The sequence below is a fragment of the Pezoporus wallicus genome, unplaced genomic scaffold (genome assembly GCF_028554395.1).
Source record: "Pezoporus wallicus isolate ANWC-B61680 ecotype Strahan unplaced genomic scaffold, APGP_CSIRO_Pwel_v1 contig_8042, whole genome shotgun sequence".
NCBI lineage: Eukaryota > Metazoa > Chordata > Aves > Psittaciformes > Psittacidae > Pezoporus > Pezoporus wallicus.
The window spans coordinates 4,021,263-4,039,018 of record NW_026639380.1 but is presented as its reverse complement, the minus strand read 5'-3'; the positions used below and the strand labels follow the sequence as shown (position 1 = coordinate 4,039,018).

At 41.2% G+C, this 17,756-nt stretch overlaps 1 protein-coding gene across 1 annotated transcript in view; it reads right to left on the bottom strand.

Annotated features, from left to right (window-relative positions):
• Positions 1–375: 375 nt before the first annotated feature.
• The window catches only part of KIF26B (kinesin family member 26B), a 289,300-nt gene continuing 271,919 nt past the window's right edge, over positions 376–17,756 (bottom strand). Inside the window, exons 13-15 of the mRNA XM_057414446.1 lie at positions 5,312–5,514; positions 3,777–3,927; positions 376–2,205 (exon numbers count right to left, since the gene is read on the bottom strand). Of these exons, the coding sequence (XP_057270429.1) occupies positions 2,057–2,205; positions 3,777–3,927; positions 5,312–5,514 (503 nt within the window). The 3' untranslated portion in view covers positions 376–2,056. The remainder of the gene's footprint in view (positions 2,206–3,776; positions 3,928–5,311; positions 5,515–17,756) is intronic.

Sequence of the window (17,756 nt, the reverse complement as noted above, 5' to 3'; positions counted from 1 at the left end):
AGCTAGATAAATTGTGGTATTTGGTGCTTTTCTTCATAAGTTTTTTTTGCCTTGAGAGAGAAGGGGAGAGAGATCAGACCTATATCTTTAATTCTTGCTTGGAATATAAGTTTCATGATAGGAAAATGCTGTGGAACGGACTAGAAAGCAATTATCATACAGGATATTTTTTCCTTCCAAATAATCCTATAGAAGGTAAGAAAGATCTTCAAAATCCAGTGAAAAAGCTAACAGAATGAGAAAGATTTGTTATTACAAGTTGTAGAGTATTAAAAGAAAAATAAAATTATATAAATGTTATTTCTATCTTTTTTTTAAAAAAAAGGTAAAAAGGGGGGGGTGTTTCAGCTAGACGCTAGAAAGTCTACAGGTATCCTTGTTGGGTGATTTTCCCACTGGGACTTGCTGCTTAGGATAGTGTAAGAAAGATGGCATTAATATGATGGTCACATAAAAGAAGAGTTGCATTCAAGTACAGCAGCAAACTGGCGCATGTTGAGTATATGTTAAATGATGCTCTTATTTTCTCACAAGCAACAAAAAAGGTAGCACAATTGTATGCGAGAGAGGAATTTTTGTGAAAAAGCTTATTTCAATATGGAAGAAGAAACCTAATTCAATAAAATAATTTCATACATAATAATTAAAATGCAGATTTCACACATTTCTTTAAGAAATACAAAGGAAGTTCCTTCCCACATACTGTTTTGTAAATAAAGAGGCAAACAAGTAGAATATTTGGATATGCATTGAGGTGCAGACCCTTGTCCTTTTGACATCAATGTAAATTTTGCCATAGCTTCAGTAATGGAGGCCTGGTAAAGAACACGCCATAGCCAACATGCCTGAAATGCTATATCCCCTCCCACATGACTCCCACTTAGTTCCAGAGATACTGAACTGAACAGAGTCTGCGCTTCTCAGGTACGTCTGTGACTATGGACAGACTGGCTAGGGACCAAAGGCTGCCAAAACATGTTTTGCAGTGGTGTATGTCAAAAAGAGGCAAAGCGAAATTTTATCAGTCATGGTCTCAAAAAAGAAAGATAGGATAAATCACTCATTTTCGGACTGATAAGCATGGGATCCCTCAGCCTAAAGTGTAATTTTCCAGCAAGTTTTAGCACCAGAAATTAGGTTAGGATAAAAGTGCCTCCTCATTCATAACTCTAGCCAGTATGAAGCTAAAAATACATGAAAACAAAAACCAAACAAGAAAACAATTGATGGGAGTTGGATCAAATAGAAAAGATATTTACTTCACAGTAATGTCACCTCTCCTCACTCACACACTGCAGAATCTACAGGTTGGGAAAATTACTGTGTCCTCCAGCATGTAAGATAACAGAAGAACATATAAGCAAACTTTACTCACTGCTAGAAACATTTTTTGTGTCATCTAGGAAAGCTGCATTTCTCTTTGAGTGGCCTTACTCTGGTAACAAGAAAAGACAGTTAACATTTATTCATATGTTGTACTGATTAGGAAATATTTCTACAAACACAAGTTACTTAGAAACAGCAAGTCTGAAATAGGAGAAAACACCAAGAGAAAAACAAGCTGTAAATACATTTCAAAAGTGTTTGTTTTTTTTTTCCTTTTTCTTTTCTTGACTAGCACCATCTGTACACAATAAAGTATGAACATAAATGTTTGGATAATAAAGATTTGCAAGGCACTTGAACAGTTTTTCTGGATAGGTTTTCTTTTAATGAACCTCTCAGTGAAGTCCCACAACCACCTTTCCTCCTCCCTCAGCTAGCACAGGGAAAGAAGCGTCTTCTGCCAGCAGTTCTTATTTACAGATATGTCCTTAAAGGTTCTTCAAAGTGCTCTTTTAGGATAAGAGAATCAACAACCTTTTATCGCCATTTTTCCATGCTCATCCTGTTTTTTTTTAATATTACTCTTCTGTATAGTATAGCAAATCTCTCATACACACAGTTTAGACTTGACTCCAACCTTCATCCTCATTCTGTTGTCTTTGGGATGCTATTCAGATGGGAAAAGGAGGATGGCAGAGATGCACACTGAAATTCTCTTGAGGTTCATACTTTATCGGCGTCTAGAGGTGATGTCAAAACAGGTGATCATCATGAGATGGGCCTTGCAGAAGTTGACACGATTTTCCAAACGCTCAGTCACACATTCCAGGGCCTCCAGGTATTCCAGAGAATCCAGCTCAAATACCTGCTCCAGATCAACTGTGGGAAACAAAAACATAGGGATAGGAAAAGATGACCCCCAGTGCTGGCTGGTGGGAGAGACAGAGTTAAATTAAGTCTTCAAACCCATCAGTACTGTACACAACATTATCTCCAGCTTGCCATTGTTATTAAAAGTTGCCTTTTCTGTTTAATGGCTATTAAAATGGCACAGTGGCTTGCTGATAGTGAAAAAGACTTTTAAGATTGCACTGGATGCTTTCTTGAGTGATACGCTCTGCCATCCCCTCCTGAACTGCAGATGTCTTTTGCCACACTCCTGCGCCCTTAAGCAAATGTTGATTACTGAGCACATACAGACTCTCATATTCTGCTGACCAGAAAGAGATTTAAGTATGTGCTCTGTCATAGAGGACAGGTCTTCTGCTGAATTCAGAAACCAACCTCACACTCCTTGCTCCTCACACCTCTCCCTATTCCCTGTGATTCTCATTAGAGCATTTGAGTAGCGAGGAAAGGCATACATATCAGTCACTCCAATGTAGGTGCCCATATGCTGCCAGACGGCAGCTGGCCGTGGCTTCCATGGAAGCTGAGTGCAAGATGCATTGTCTGAATCAGCACTTCCCATCTTATCTGGTCCCTGAGGTCTATGACATCAATAAGGCTTTCTACACTTATCACACTGGAATCAGAAGCAAAGGCATTACACAGTAAGTGGATAGAAATGTATGGCGAATTCTCTGCTCTCTTTAAATCTGTCCTTTTTACCTCTCTTCCTTAGTAGCATCCTGAAACATATAATGTAGCTGTTTTGCAGGATGTACCAGTCTAGTGTTAACTTAGAGCAGCTGTCAAAAGAATAGTATGCTTTAAAGAGAACACACCAGCCAACCTCCTTCTGCCACCTGCAATTATCCTAAATAAATTTTAAATCATAGTTTTTCCTGTAACTCTTTAATATGAACTCATCTGCCTGCTAATACTAAAAACTATTGTACAGTTACTTCAGTACTCCTTATCTTTTCCCCTCTGAGCTGATGAGGCCCTTCTTCATTTGAACATGAATGCCCTTTAAGCTCTCTGAACTTTACACACCTATAGCTATAAAATAAGGGCCAAATTCATTTTTCATGTAAGTCCACTGGTGCCCAGAGACAAGTTTGCTCCACAGTGTTATTTTGTGGCAGAAGAGCAGATTTATAATATCCCTTATATGTCTGAGTGATCTGAAGCAAAAAAAAAAAAAAAAAAAAATCCTATTTTCAGGAGCCATGGACCGAAATGTGTAAATGTTAATCTACCAGTGGCAATATTCACCACCTCAATGCTGTTCCATTTCAACATTCAGCTCTCAGGCAAAAAGGATTGTTCAGTTCTACTGTCAAAATTTAGTAAGAATTACAGGGACTAGTTCTAGAAACACAGTCAATCTAAAACTTGCCCTTAGGTCACATGTCGGTCCATTTTAGCTTACAAACATTAAACACATTGCTCACATCTCATGCTTAGCAAACATTTCTGCCCCCTTCTGTCTTCCCCCTCTTCCCCCGAACTTTAAACAACCCAAAGGACACTTATGACCCCAAGCAATAAAACAACATCCTTACATTCACTGAGCCATTTATTAGGATCCAGCATCAGGTACTGTTTGGTCACCTCCAGTTCTCTCATTAACCACTCATACTTGGCCTTGACCTCAGCAATTCTCTGTTGGCGATGCTCCAGGATTTTCAGCTTGGCATTGAAACATATCAGCTCCTGCCAACCAGGAAAAAGGAGCGGGGAAGGAATAGGTGAAGAGGAAAAGAAATACCCAGATCCATTCAGTTAAACAATCTTCCTATCAGTAATACTAACAATGAGACATTTACTCTGGAAGTGTACGAATCATTGCATGACATCATTAATAATTTGTTTTATTTTTATTGTTCTTGTTTGTTTTTGATGTTTTCCTTCAGTGAGCTTTGGAGACTTTGCAATGATAGTTAATAATAAACCGTAATAATTAATAACAGGCAGCATCTTGAAAACAGATTAACTGTAGCAAAACATTTCTGGTTTTGATACCTGAAGTTTGGCCAAGAAAATCTAAGCTCTTGGGACTAGGAAATCCATTGCTTGCTGTATTAAATCCTAAATACATCTCTGTGCTTGGTACATAAGAAAAGCAGTAGTCTCATAAAATAAGAGAACTGATAGCAATCTCAAATTTAAAGCATCTTTAAATGAAGGGAATAGTCTATGAAAAGCTCTAGCAATTTACAATTATTAATAAAGAAGATATATTTTCTGCAAAAATATGAGGCACAGTAACAGCACAGGGTGCAATGCTGTCTGGAGACACCCAGCCTCGCCCCACATGACTTCTGAGAGGTGGCAGCCATCAAGCTATGTAGTAACTGAGCCCACAGCTAGCGCTGTGCTACCTTCACTGGTGTGGGAGCCTTCCCAGTACCAAAACTATTCTCCTCCAAGTCTGTGTGAAGATCTCAACACTATTCTGACTTCTGCTCTGTAGACAAATCCGCTGTATTGGTGAAGTCCAATAGAAACCCCACCCAAACAAGTGATATTTTTCTCCATACAAATATCAGAGAACAGCATCACAAACAGCCTAACCTACAGGTTAAGGGCTAGGAAGCAACAGGGGCTAGAAAGAAAAAGTGCCTTAAACTAATATTAAAGTCTATATCCACAGTCGTCTAAAATTGGTGTTATTCCACCAACTTCAGATACTCTTCCCAATCATCCCTCCCGAGAGTAGACCTTTACAGTTCCCTGATCTTTTTGTAAATTTGGAGGCCTGAGGCTGGCAGGAACAACTTAGAAGGAAGACATTAGCTATCCTGAAAACAATACCATCACAGCACTTGAGGCACCACTGCAGCCTTAAAAGACAGATGTGACAATATGCTAGATCACGGGAACCACCAAGACCATATTTTGCAAGGTGCAAAAACTCAAGGTACCGATGTCCATTAGCTGCTATGAAAGAAGGCATATGTTGAGTCATAACTGCTTTAAATAAGATGTTTTTCTGCCTGTTGAATTAACCATACTACACATTTCTGACTGCATAATCTCAATTCCTCCTCTTACACCCTCCAGGAGGAGGAATACAGGTTACATGGATTGCACTCACCTTGCTGTCCGCACCTCGTCGTCGCTGCAGTCTCTCCACATCATCTATCTCATAGACTTTGATCTCAAAGGGCTCCCCCAGCCCCCTCTGCCCACTTCGCAGGGGCCCATCAACCCAGCGGACCCCAGGGCTGTTGGCAGGCTTCCTTGCTGGGGAAGTGGTATCAAGTGATAAAGCCGGAATAAGCCTCCGTCTCTGTGAACCTGTAAGTGCAGAAAGTGCCATTTCATATCAACACAGTTATTGCCTCTCCTTTTTGCTCCATCTGCAGTGATGTCTAGAAACAATATGCATTTGCCCTTCTTACACACAGAAGAAAATAAAGCAAAACCCTGTTAGTCCATGGGAGCTGTACCTGCCAGGTGCTGTACTTACTCACCATGAGTCAGATCATCACACATTCTTTGGTGTCTGACTCCAGGATTTGATCCTCAGAGGGCATACGTACCCTAAAGCAAGTTTCCAGAGCTTGTGCCTACCTTCCTTTGCTCAGGTCTCAGTGCGTATAGGTATGCCAATGAAGGACCAGAGCAGCAGGTAGGAACTGGTCTTCCTATGCTTTCCTGGTACTGGCTCTTACAGCCTAAGGACAAGCATCAGCCAGCCTCTGCATGGACCATCTACAGGGGAGGTATCATTTTGGAATTTTTTTCAATCACAGCACAAAAAGCACCTTGATACCCAAGTTCTTTTACTATGCTGGAGTTGAGTGTCAATATACCACCACTTAGTCCTTTGTACAGCACCACTGTAGGCTGGCTAGGGGACAAAATGCCTGCAGTAAGTAAAGCTTGGTGGTTGCCACCAGAGATGCATTTAGTCTTGCCTCTGTTCAGTAGAATATTCTTCCAAAACGCTTCCCACTTAAGCACTTACTGTAGCACTGGTGATGTGCAAAACAGAAGTAAGAATGACTGGCTGGCAGAAGGGTTAGTCACTGTGTCGGCTTCAGTACCACTACTCATGGTACCCACCCTCCTTTATAACACCAGTGGATGGGAGGACTGCAATAGCTGAAAACGTACCATGGTTGATAAAGCCTACACTATACTGAAAGATCTGTCATGTGAGTTGCCAACCAAAGGCCTAAAGGTAAAGCAAGGGAGAAAAAGTATATCAGTGGCCTGATAGCAGCAGTAAGGAAGTTGCGCATCTGGCTTGTTGGGAGACAGAACAGACACACGAGAGAAAAACAGTGGCTTCCATGCCCTTGCTTAGTGTAGTACAGCCAAAGCAATGGCTGGTTGTTGTTTTGTTGGGTTTTCTTTAAAAGAAATCTCTGTAGCTGACAACTCCTGCAGAGTTTCCCCTAAGAGACAGCAGGAATAGAAGAGATGGGAGAACCACCATCACCCCCCTCAAAAAAAAAAAAAAGCCTGAGCCACTAAGTTTGAATGAAACTATTAAATAACTCTCTTGCAAGAAAAAAACTCATGTCAGCAGGGAAGGGATGCAGAAAGATCATGCAAATTTTATTGTAAACCCAAGATAAAATCATTTAGAGGAATCTCTAGCACTAAATTTATTGAAACTTGAATGTCAATAGCTTCAACGTGTCTGCCAACTTGGTGCTTCAATAAAAGCTAAAAACAAAAAACCCAAACCAAAAATATCTACCGACTGTGTAGTTTTTTGATTTGCAAGTAACAAAGCATTATCTAGTTTCATCCACGGAACTCTGTTTCTCTGCTGACTTTGTGAACAATTACATCTTATCCCATTGAATTCTGAGTGCAGAAATCTGTGCTAGAAACCAGTAGTTAGTAATCAGTAAACAACTTGTAAATGCTAGCTCTAAAATGGATGAGAATGGTCTCTTGCTGATTGTCTGGAAAGCCTAGTCTACAGAACTTTTATTTGAATGCACCTGAGATAACTTTATGCAGGAAAAGGAGAGCACAGCCAAGATGGATAGACAGGGAACTCTACAAGGCCCTTTTTTACCAAAAGGTCTGAGATCTGGACTGCCCATCCTGTGACAACTATCAATCACCGTTATATTTACTGCTCAAGCTGCAGCCCAGCAAAAAAGTCCATGCCAGAACAAATGCAGCCTTACAAATACAAGCAAGTAGGAGTTATTTTAGACCTGTGGTACCAGACACTGGAAGTCAATGTCAGCATTTGCTTATCTGGAATGCATTTCAGTTGATCTCTAGTTCTGCCTGATCAAGACAAGACTCAGATCTTGATAAAAACAAAAGCAAGACCGGATCCAATGCCATAGCTAAAAAGTGGTGACAACAAGAGAGACAGAGTTTGGGAAGACGCCAACAAACTGCAATGTTCAGGGTAACTTGTCAGTGATCCTAAAGAAAGGGAACTAAATGGTGAGAGCAGCTGCATACTTGAAAGGAAGTGGAACAGCATGGTGGACTATTAAATGTTACTTGTAGGGAGAGATCCTGTAATGGGCTCAGCCCCTCCTGCGAAACAAGCCCTCCACTTGCTTGGATGTGAAGGGCACTGAGTACATCCCTAGTGCCACTCAAAAGGATTTAGGCATTAAATACTTTTTAGAAAAGTTCTTAGGCTTTTGGCCATGGGCAGTCTTTCAAATTTTGACTGAGGGTAAAAGCAATCTCTTTCCTCTCTTTGCTGCTCATCAACTTTTAGAGCTAGCAACACAAGCAGCAGATCTGACCTCCTATGTAATGCAGCCAAATGACGTTAATACTTTTTACTTTGTGTCCTCACTGATGGTCACATCCCCTTCCATGCCATGCCTACAGTCTAGCTCTAGCGTTTCAAGGAAGCAGCTGAGCAGACTGGAAATTCCTCCTGTCCCGCTCTCCCATGCATGGCTGAGCTATGACTAAAGCAGTGCTTTTTTTCTGTGGTGCTTGATTCTTTTCCTTTTTTCCTTCCCTCTTTATTTTTTCCCCACTCTGTATGTTAGCACTGCCTTCTTGTGTAACTTTTAAACCATTCCCACTGGAAAAAAGTGCATCACCAACCAGAGCCAAATGCAGGCCTGAGACACTCTGGGAATACAGGTGAATGGCTCGAATTCACCATGAGAACAATGTCAGGCTCTTATCTGGAGCAAAGCAAAACAGATGTCACTATGGTATGAAGTACAGGAATGTGGTGATAAACATTTTCATTTAGTTCCTATTCATATCTATTTGGCTCAATGAGAAACAGAAGCCTGTGGTCTGTAAAGAGGGCTCCAACCTGAGGCTCCAGCTAATAGTGCTTACCCCTTGGTGGAGAGGCAGCAGAGACTACAGCAGCAGCAGGAGACACGCTAAAATGAGCTCATTATGTTTTTCTAGCCAGAGCTCACACCTGGGCAGCCCATGGGTTATCACAAGAAAGTGAGGCTGTGGCTCTTGGCACACCAAAGCTATGTGGCAGGGCAGAGAAGCTCAAGGTAGCCGACTCACCGCATCTGCCCCTTTGGCACACAAGGGGCCACCCATGCACTTCTCTCAGTGGGTACGTCTGTGTGCAAGGCAGAGAAGAAAGCGAAAGAGGGACATCTTTTTATCTGAGCCTTAAATGATGTCTCAGGATGATTTACCTGAGGTTTAGAGTGCTACAGAGAGAAAAGAAACAAAAGTCCTGCACCTTTGCAGTGAGGCAAAATTGGATCAAGTTTACGCTAAACATGCACTAATTAACAGTCTGTTTATTAGGCCAGGTACAAAAAATAACGGTGTCTTTCGACAGGAGACTCCTGCCATTGACCTCTTCTTTATAGCCTCTGTTTTTTTCTGATTTCACCTTTGTTGGGATCAGTAAGGAGATATAGTCAAAGCAGAACTTCACGGTGAGTGTCACAAAGCAGCTGGCAGTTCACTCATCCATATCAACACACAGACACAATGATTAAACTGTTAAAATTAATACAGTTTCCTATTTACATAGAAAATACCCATTTGAAGTCCCAAATTTATTGGGAGTGCTTGATGGGGTTAGGATCTCATACGTTTTGACTGTATAATAAATAAAATGCTTTGTAGGAATCACAGCACACCACTCCTACTTCCCCACACATCTTACGAAGACAGTGGGCAGCTGGGAGCTCAGCAGGAGCAGCTCTCAGGAGGTCCCTTCCTGCCTCTGCCCCACTGACTGGGACTGGGGGAGCATACTCTCTGCCCAGCACCCTGGCAAATGCAGCTGACCCTCCCTCCACACATATGAGATTCATTCCTCCACTAAAAGAAGAAATATATACCTACAAAAATCGATCTGAAAGAAATCCTGTAAGCTCAACCCAGGACAGAAGAATGACACTTCCACTTTTGACCATACAGCATGTAACCAACATGCCATTTCCTAAATGTCTTGGAGGGAAATTTTACACTTGCTCTGAATTTACCCACACTCAGAATAACCTCTCTTGAGCATAGCTTTTGAATAACCAGGCTGTGAAATAGCTTTGAAAATGCACAGCACACAAGATTTGCTTTTGCCACAGAACTGTTGCTCTACCCTGAGCTATAGGATAAGGTTTGGCCAGGTTATAATTGAGATAAAAGGAGTAACACAGCAGTGAAGGTGTGCAGTGTGAAAGCAGATCTGACTGAAGAGTGGCTTTGAAGCTACAACATACTTCAGCAAAGATAAGCCCAGAGAAGCCTTAAGGTATTAGAAACAGACGAAGCCAGATAGGTATGTAAAGGTAACTTTGAGGATAAGAAGATTCACTGACCTCAGAAAAGTCACCCAACTGCGTCCCAATTGCATAGGGATGTGTGCTCATAAAAGTATGTGTTGACCAGGGCAGAAACTCTGTTTTGCTTAAGTACTGTATATTTTGGAGTGTTCCCCTTAGATTGCTTTCCAAGCACACATTCCTGACTGAGCAACTTTTCTATGAAAAAGGTAAAGGCAAAAAAGTGTAATTGCAAAATCTGAATGAAAAGGAGAATGATACATATCCCTTCAAAGCAGGATGCATCTCAATGGGATGTAAAACAACTGCTGTCCTAGAAATCTCAAGGTGTTTCAAACAGAAAATGAAAGTGTAACTTGATACATCGTAATTTTGGAAGTTTATAGTGTGTGCTCAAAGGCAGGATGTGGAGCCAAAGCTATTCCCCACTGCACTTAACATTATGGGAAGTAAATTGCCTTTCTGTACAGAACCTGTTATTCAGCATCTTGTTTTTTCTCACTAGGCAGTCCATCCAAACTCAAGAAGATTACAAAAAACAATCCTGGCTAAGCAGAGCAATAACCCTATGCTCCCACCATTCCTTCTGCAGCTTCATTTCCAAGAAATATTGTACTTCTAGCAGCAATAGCATCAACCCCAACTGTAGTGTCAAACTGTTTGCTTACTAGCAAAGATTAGTTGCTCTGTTTCTCCTGCTGCTTCTCACTGTCTGACAACAGGGCTCCTGCTCTGTTTGAGTTGAAAACACAATGCTGACTTCTCCTCTCATTCCCATTTCCTAATGGGATCTGCCCTCATGGGCAATTATCCATGACTAAACCAACTCCTTCCCATTACTTTTACCTCCTTTCTCCTAGTTTATTTTTGGGTATTTAGAGTGCCCATCTTGAGGTCAGTAGTCCAAACAAGAAAGAATCCAAGCCAAAAAACCTAAACACCATTTGCTCATCCTGGCAACACAGATTACATAGGAAGGACCCTGTTTCATTGGAACGCATGGAATTAGAAACACTGACAGGCACCATTGAGAAGAAAATCTTCTAAGTCCATCTCACTGTAAAGTAATTCAGGCCACATTCTGAGTTGACTTATATGCAATCCAGCTGTTAATCAATAGAAAGTACAAGGACACTTGAGGCTAGAAATCACTGCTTATTGTACACAGGAATAAAGCAACCCTTGTTTATAATCTCCTGTCCATACCTATATTAGGTAAATCATTTCTGTACTGTTATAAGGAACATGCTGAAATAGAGCCTACTTCTAATTTTTTTCTCCCCACCCAGTTAATTTCTTAACCTTGCTTCCTGAATTAGCCTCACTTTAAAAGGAGCATTTCAGGGCAGTTTAGAGATGGTGAATGAGCACTGCTGAAACCAGATCAGGAAGCAGCAACCCTCCTGCAGTATGGCAGGTTGACAAATAATCTGAGAGATACTCCAGCAAAGATGCACACATCACAGGGGTACAAGGTTTCAGCACCCATGATCCCTAGCAAAAAGTGACCAGAGTCTCATCTAAATATTTACCTCACTTTGGGCTGGATTTTGGTTTAACAGCATTATGGCATTATTTATTTGTCAGCATTATGGCATTATTTAAGGAGCTAGTTATTGCTACTACAGTACTGCACTAAATAGCTACACCAGTCACTTGTCCAGCAAAGGCAGAGGCTAGAGAAGGAAGTGGAGGGGGAAGGAAGGGTCCTGCAGCCAAAGCATTAGCTCCCAACAGGACAGTGGTGGAGGCATTCCAGTGAGCTAATTCTGTGGCAGTGTCAGGAGCAGGTTTGCAGGTTTTATTTACACCCAGCCTAATGGTGTGCGACTCAGTCATGCATGTTACATGGAGCCTTCACAGTGCACAATAGCCTGCTGCCATTTCCTCTATTAAATCATTCCTATGTTCATGTGGCTGAAAGCTCTGTGCTGGCATGCATTAGTCAAGCGTGTAAAAAATGATTACTCTGATCCCTTTCAACACAGATTTGCTGCATGAAATGGCCTGGCTTTGACCTGGGAAAATCAATGCTGTTGTTTTAATGAACAACAAAAAAATTGGAGCTGAAGCCCACACTTTCCCTCCCTCTGCTCCCCCCAGGGCTGTCCAGCCAGCAGTCACATGCATAAAGTGGTCACCTGCATGGACACAGCTTTTTCCTGTATAATTCTAAACACCCTTTGCCATGGTAAATCTATAATGCAGGGTATCAATTAGCTACCATAACTTGTAAGCAAGTTAAAGTAGAAATGCGGGAGATGCCCTATGGCTTTGTTATACGAAGGGCAATTTTAAGTTCCCCACACTGTGCCTTAGGCAGTCTAAACATAAACCAAATTCCTTTTCACTTGGATTCAACAAGAAAGCTCAGACTCTTTTATTGTTGTTTTGTTCCATCATTAGGATTTTGGCCACGTTTCAAAATGTGATGCTTTGCAATATTGGTTAGAGATGGACTTTCATAATTTACAGCCCACAGATTCAGCCTCTGGGTTTTTCTGCTGCTTTCATAGGCAGGACTAAGTGCTTCTAGAGAGAGAATATGTTTGAATATAGATTTTTCAGGGCTTTCCAGGAAACTCTACTTCTCCATTTTTAAAACCATCTCATCAGTGAAACTCGGAGCACACAAGGAAGAGAGAAAAATGTACTCTAATTGTGGATAATTATTGTCATGTCTTAATAGTCTGTCTTTTTATTAAAGTGTTTAAAATCAGGTAGCAATTTGCTCTGCTTTGATGGTGAAAATCAGCACTGAGAAAGAGCTGCGAGATGTCATGAAACTTTACTGCAAAGGCCATAAAATGCTGCAGTGGGAATCTTTAATTATCTATAGATGGATAGGTTCTCCATACAAAAAAGATTAAAGCATGTGCCCAAACATACACATGTGTACACCAGTACTACCCTGGACTGAAAAAAGCAGGCTCCTGCAAATGCTGAGACACTTAACTCCAACTCAGGGCACAAATTTAAACTTCTGGAAATCAGTATTTAGAAACCTTAATTGTTTCTACTTGGCCTTACTTTCAGGAGCAACCCTTAGATTTTTTTTCTGATGCTCACTGATAATGTTCAGGAAGGCTGAACAGACCCAGACTGAGACAACTTTGAAGCACTTTACAGGTAAGGACTTTCTCCCCTAAACTTCACCTCTTTGACTGTCTTCTTCTTCCCACATCTTCCTCTCTTGCCGAAGTCCTGGGTCTCTGCCCCAGTGAGCGGGTCTGTGCACGCAGTCAACAGACAGTGGTCCTCACTGGTCGGTGCATTACAACTGCTGCACACTGGCTGCTTCCCCAAGCCTGCTTAGGCCACAGAGCACAGCCCTGAGTGTTTCACCTACTGGCACTGGCCCCGGCACCAACAAAAGCTCCAGCCTCAGACTCAGCTCTGAAAAAACTCAACTAGAGAAATCAAAGGAGGCACACTCCTCAGCAGACTTCTGTCTGTCTTGGCAGACCACTGCAAGCAGTGATAGACTGCAGCCTTTAGGTCTAACTCTATGCCATATGGCACAGGGACTCTCTTTGGCACCCATCCCTAGTCCCATAGGGAACAGGAAAGGAAACAGACTCAGGAAGATCTCTGTAGTCTCCATGAAAGGCCTAGTCTATAATTAATGCTCTCAAGAGCCTCTCCTGTTCTACTGTCCCCAGAGAAGCTCTCCTTATGGGCAGCTCTGAAACACTGTAAGGGACAGGAACTAATGAATAACATCTGTAAGAGAGGGGAGTAACAAGGCATAAGTAAGTGCACATTACATGAGAATGCTGACAGGACCTGGCTGTACTGGGTAAACCTCATTAGAGCCTGGACTCTTGGTTTGCTGTTAGCTTACAGGAGGCAGAACCTGGAGGTAGCATCAAAGCTGCATCTTTTGAAATAATCTAGTAATGTTTTGCATTGAGAAATATTTTAAAGTAATGTCCCAGTACATCCAAACTAAACTAGGGAAAAGATGCTAAAAAACAAAGCAAAAAGGAAAAAGCATGTGGGTATCACTGCTGATCTACGGACCGTGCTGCTACTTTTTCTTCACGACACCATTATCTAATTTTACGAGCTGGTAACCAGAGGACATAGAAATTGCACAAGTTGCCCAAGGTGATACAGAGAAGCAGCAGCACACCAGAGAATATAATGTAGATCTTGCAAGTCCTAATCTGCCATCCCGACTGCCTCCCTCTCATACCTGCTGTGCTCCTGGGATACAAATATGGCTTGGGCAAAATGGAGTTTAACCAGAATACATTTCCTTATCACATATAGGAGTATGCATTATAAAAGCACCCTTATCATTGCCTTTCCATGGAGCAGCAATGGGCCACTGCACTTGAAATTGCTGAGGAATTAAAAAATAAAACTGTGCTAGTGATGACTGTGCAAACTATGCCCTAACACTTCAGTGACTTGCTCAAAACAGCACTGCCTATCCAAGAGAGAGAAGACTAGAGCCAGAGCCAGAAATAAGGCTGAGATGCTAACTGTTTCTTACAGGGGAAAGGCTAGTGGAATGAGCAAAGAAATCAGAAAAAACACAGTTGAACAAATGCTTGTGGGCAGAGAGGGAGGAAAGGCATGACTCAAAAAGAAAATAACAAATGAAACTCTCTTCTTTGCTGCTAAGGAAGGGCAGGGGAGGATTCATGGCCAAGTCAGTTGGGGTTGATTAGGAGTCAAAGGTGCCTGTAATTTAACCCTGGATCTGGCTCTCAGCTGTAGGCACTGGGCATGCCAGTAAAGTTCTTTGCCTTCATTTCTCCACCTGTAAAGTAGGTTCTGGAATAAAGAATAAAGTGGATTAAAGAGCAGATGTACACAGCTTTGAAATGCACAGCCATAGATCAGAGACAAATAGCTCTGTTTCTGCCACAAGCAGTCACTTTGGGGCAATATATGCTGACATGATATTATAGGAACAATGTTAAATGCTAGAAAAATTGGAATGTTTATTAAATGGACAGCTTAACTTCAGGGGAAAGGCTTATGCGCTTCATGATGTAAACACATGATTTTTCAATAGGTACCAGAATGCAAGAGGCAACATTTATTATTTGGTTTTGCTTTTTTTGTTTGTTTTAGGGTTTTTTTTTTGTTTTATTTTAATTTTGTACTTGCAGTACTGGGCTGGCTGGCTGTGAACCATACAGGTACCCAGGCAGAACCCAAAATTTAACCTAAAGCTAACACTCACTGAAGGATATGTACTAGCTTTATCTTTCAAAAGCTGTCACTGTGGGTCTGATTCTTCATGTATGACATCCAGGGCAGAAGCACCTACACATACAAATAACACGCTTAAGAGCATTGAAAGACAAGTTCTTAATCTCAAGAAAAAAATGATGTCTCTCCAATGTGTCAGAACTTCAAAAGTAATTGTGAGATCTGCTGGTGATTCTCTTAAAGACTCTTTATAACTTCTCTTAGAGGGGCCTTCGGCTGATTCATGTTGATTGTGTCTGACAGCTAGCATTTCTGTTAATAATAATCATAAATAAAGTGGACAAGGTTGCCTGACCTGAAATGAGCATATCTATAGTGCCATATCCATTACAGCACAGTGGATCTGTGACCGCAAATCAGGAAAGGTCCAATGCTCTTGACACTATGTATTAAAATAATATCTGTCTTTTAGGAGTTCAGAACCTTTGTCTGCTTTTTCATTAAAAAGTGTTCCTTAAGAGAGAACATTCACACTAGAACAGACCTATAGAAAGGAGATGTTACAGAGGATAAAAGATTGCAAAACTCTGCAATTCTTTCTGTTTATTATGCAATAAAAATACATTTGAGAACAGCTCTATTCTCCCTTATATTTCAGCTCCTCCTTCATGTCCTCCTGCATTGAAGTCATAATCCTGGGTTTATGCCATCATAAATCTGCTGACATGTGAAAAATTATACTATTATCAAACACATCAAAAGAGAATTATGGTTTCACTGCTGCAGGACCAAATGCAAACAGGAGCTGGGCTCTAAGAAAGTGAAGCCTTATTAATTTCTGGGCAGTGGTTTCCTCCTTGAAATATGGAAGGTGGTAAAGATTTCTTTTGGGTTTTGTTTTGTTTTGTTTTTCATTTGCATAAACCCCCTGGTTGTACTTATACACAAATGCAAGTCATTCAAAACAATACAGGAATTATTTGCTGATCCAGGGAATCACTTTCAAAAGTAAAGCATCAGAAATGATATACTCAGAATGTCTCCACATCAGGTGACTGGCTGAATTAAGACAGAAGCTTTGTAAATTACTTTGTGGAAGGTCAACATGCCAGGCTATGATGAGCCCACTGGGGCATCATAGCCTGGCCCATGGACATGGACTTCGCATGGACACAGGCCCTCCACTGAAATTCCTACACTCTAGAGACTGCAGTCCATCAACAGGTGGATATCTGCAACATTGATGACCAAGAAGAAAGGAAGTAACCCACACAAGAAATCAGAATAAAGACTTTATACTACTGGCCAGCCAAAAAAATCCCTGTATTTGGTGAAAAAGACAGGTCAGATATTACACAGCATCAAAAAAGCAGCAAGCTTAGACTCCTCATGTTTCCCACTATGGAAAGGTTCCTGCTCACCTCCTCGTTCACTGTCTTTGCATACCTGCACAGAACAACAAACCAATGTCAGCCAGGTAGGCTCAAGGCTGGCTAGACCATGGAAAAGCCTCTTCTCTCCAGATGTGTCTTCCAGACTGCTACAAAAGCAACCTGAAATCTGAGCCTCAAACCGTCCTCTCTTCATAAATCCCTATGCATGGCCATTGACACAATGTTCAGTCCTGCACAGGGGCTATCAAAAGCTAAAATTCTGAGCCAAAATATAATCCTGGTATAAAGTACAACACAGATCTGAAGCTCTCCTGTCATTACAACACAGGGACAATGCCTTTCTCCTTCATATATCCAGCCTTGTCCAACCTTCAATGTGTTATCAAAGCAGAGAAAAGTGAAATGAAACAACTAGTTTTATGAGCATCAGAGTAAACAAATCATCATCTTCTACTGTTTGGGATGAGCTCTGGAGTTTAAAGAATCTCAGCCTGAAGCTTTTCCCAGAGTATTTTTTTAAAGTATCTCCCCTAGAGAAGGGGGGATATTCTCTAGTGTCTAATGAGGATAAATCTAGATTGCCATTTCTTCTCTGTTGATTATCTGCACAGCTGCCTGTTTTCACAGAACTTGATAATCTTTTGCATCAAAATGTCCCATGGAAAAAGTCCATATTATATGGGCAGCTTGTCACAAGACACAATCCATTTGTCAGTACACACACACAAATCTCATCTCTGTGGACAGCTTTGTCTTCCTTTTCCACAACATAAAAATCATCTACCCATTTTCTTGCAAGTTACCATTTAACAGTTATATTTGAAAGGAACTATTAGAGGAATAGCTCCTTAGAAAGAGGAAAATCAATTACCATGTAAACTGAAGGGATAGGTTGCAAAGTTAACTTAAGAAAGACTATGTCATCACTTGGTCTGTGTTTGCACCATGTAGAGTGATCACTTTCAGATGCATCCTCTGAACAGGTACAATCAGCCATGCACTTATGGATACGGTTTTAATAGCAGTATCTATTGTATTCACGTCTGTGCTGCAAATGTTCTTCCTGCTACCACAGTCAAGAACATAAAGAAAGGGACAGTTACTCATTACTCAGTTCATTCACTGCAATTAAATCCCAGAGTTGAGTATCCCAGCAAGTGGAATGGCTGGTGGGCTAGGAACTCTATGAGAATAACACATTTCAGACAGCCAGCACTACTGTAGGATAAGCAGTCACTGATATTTCACATACCTG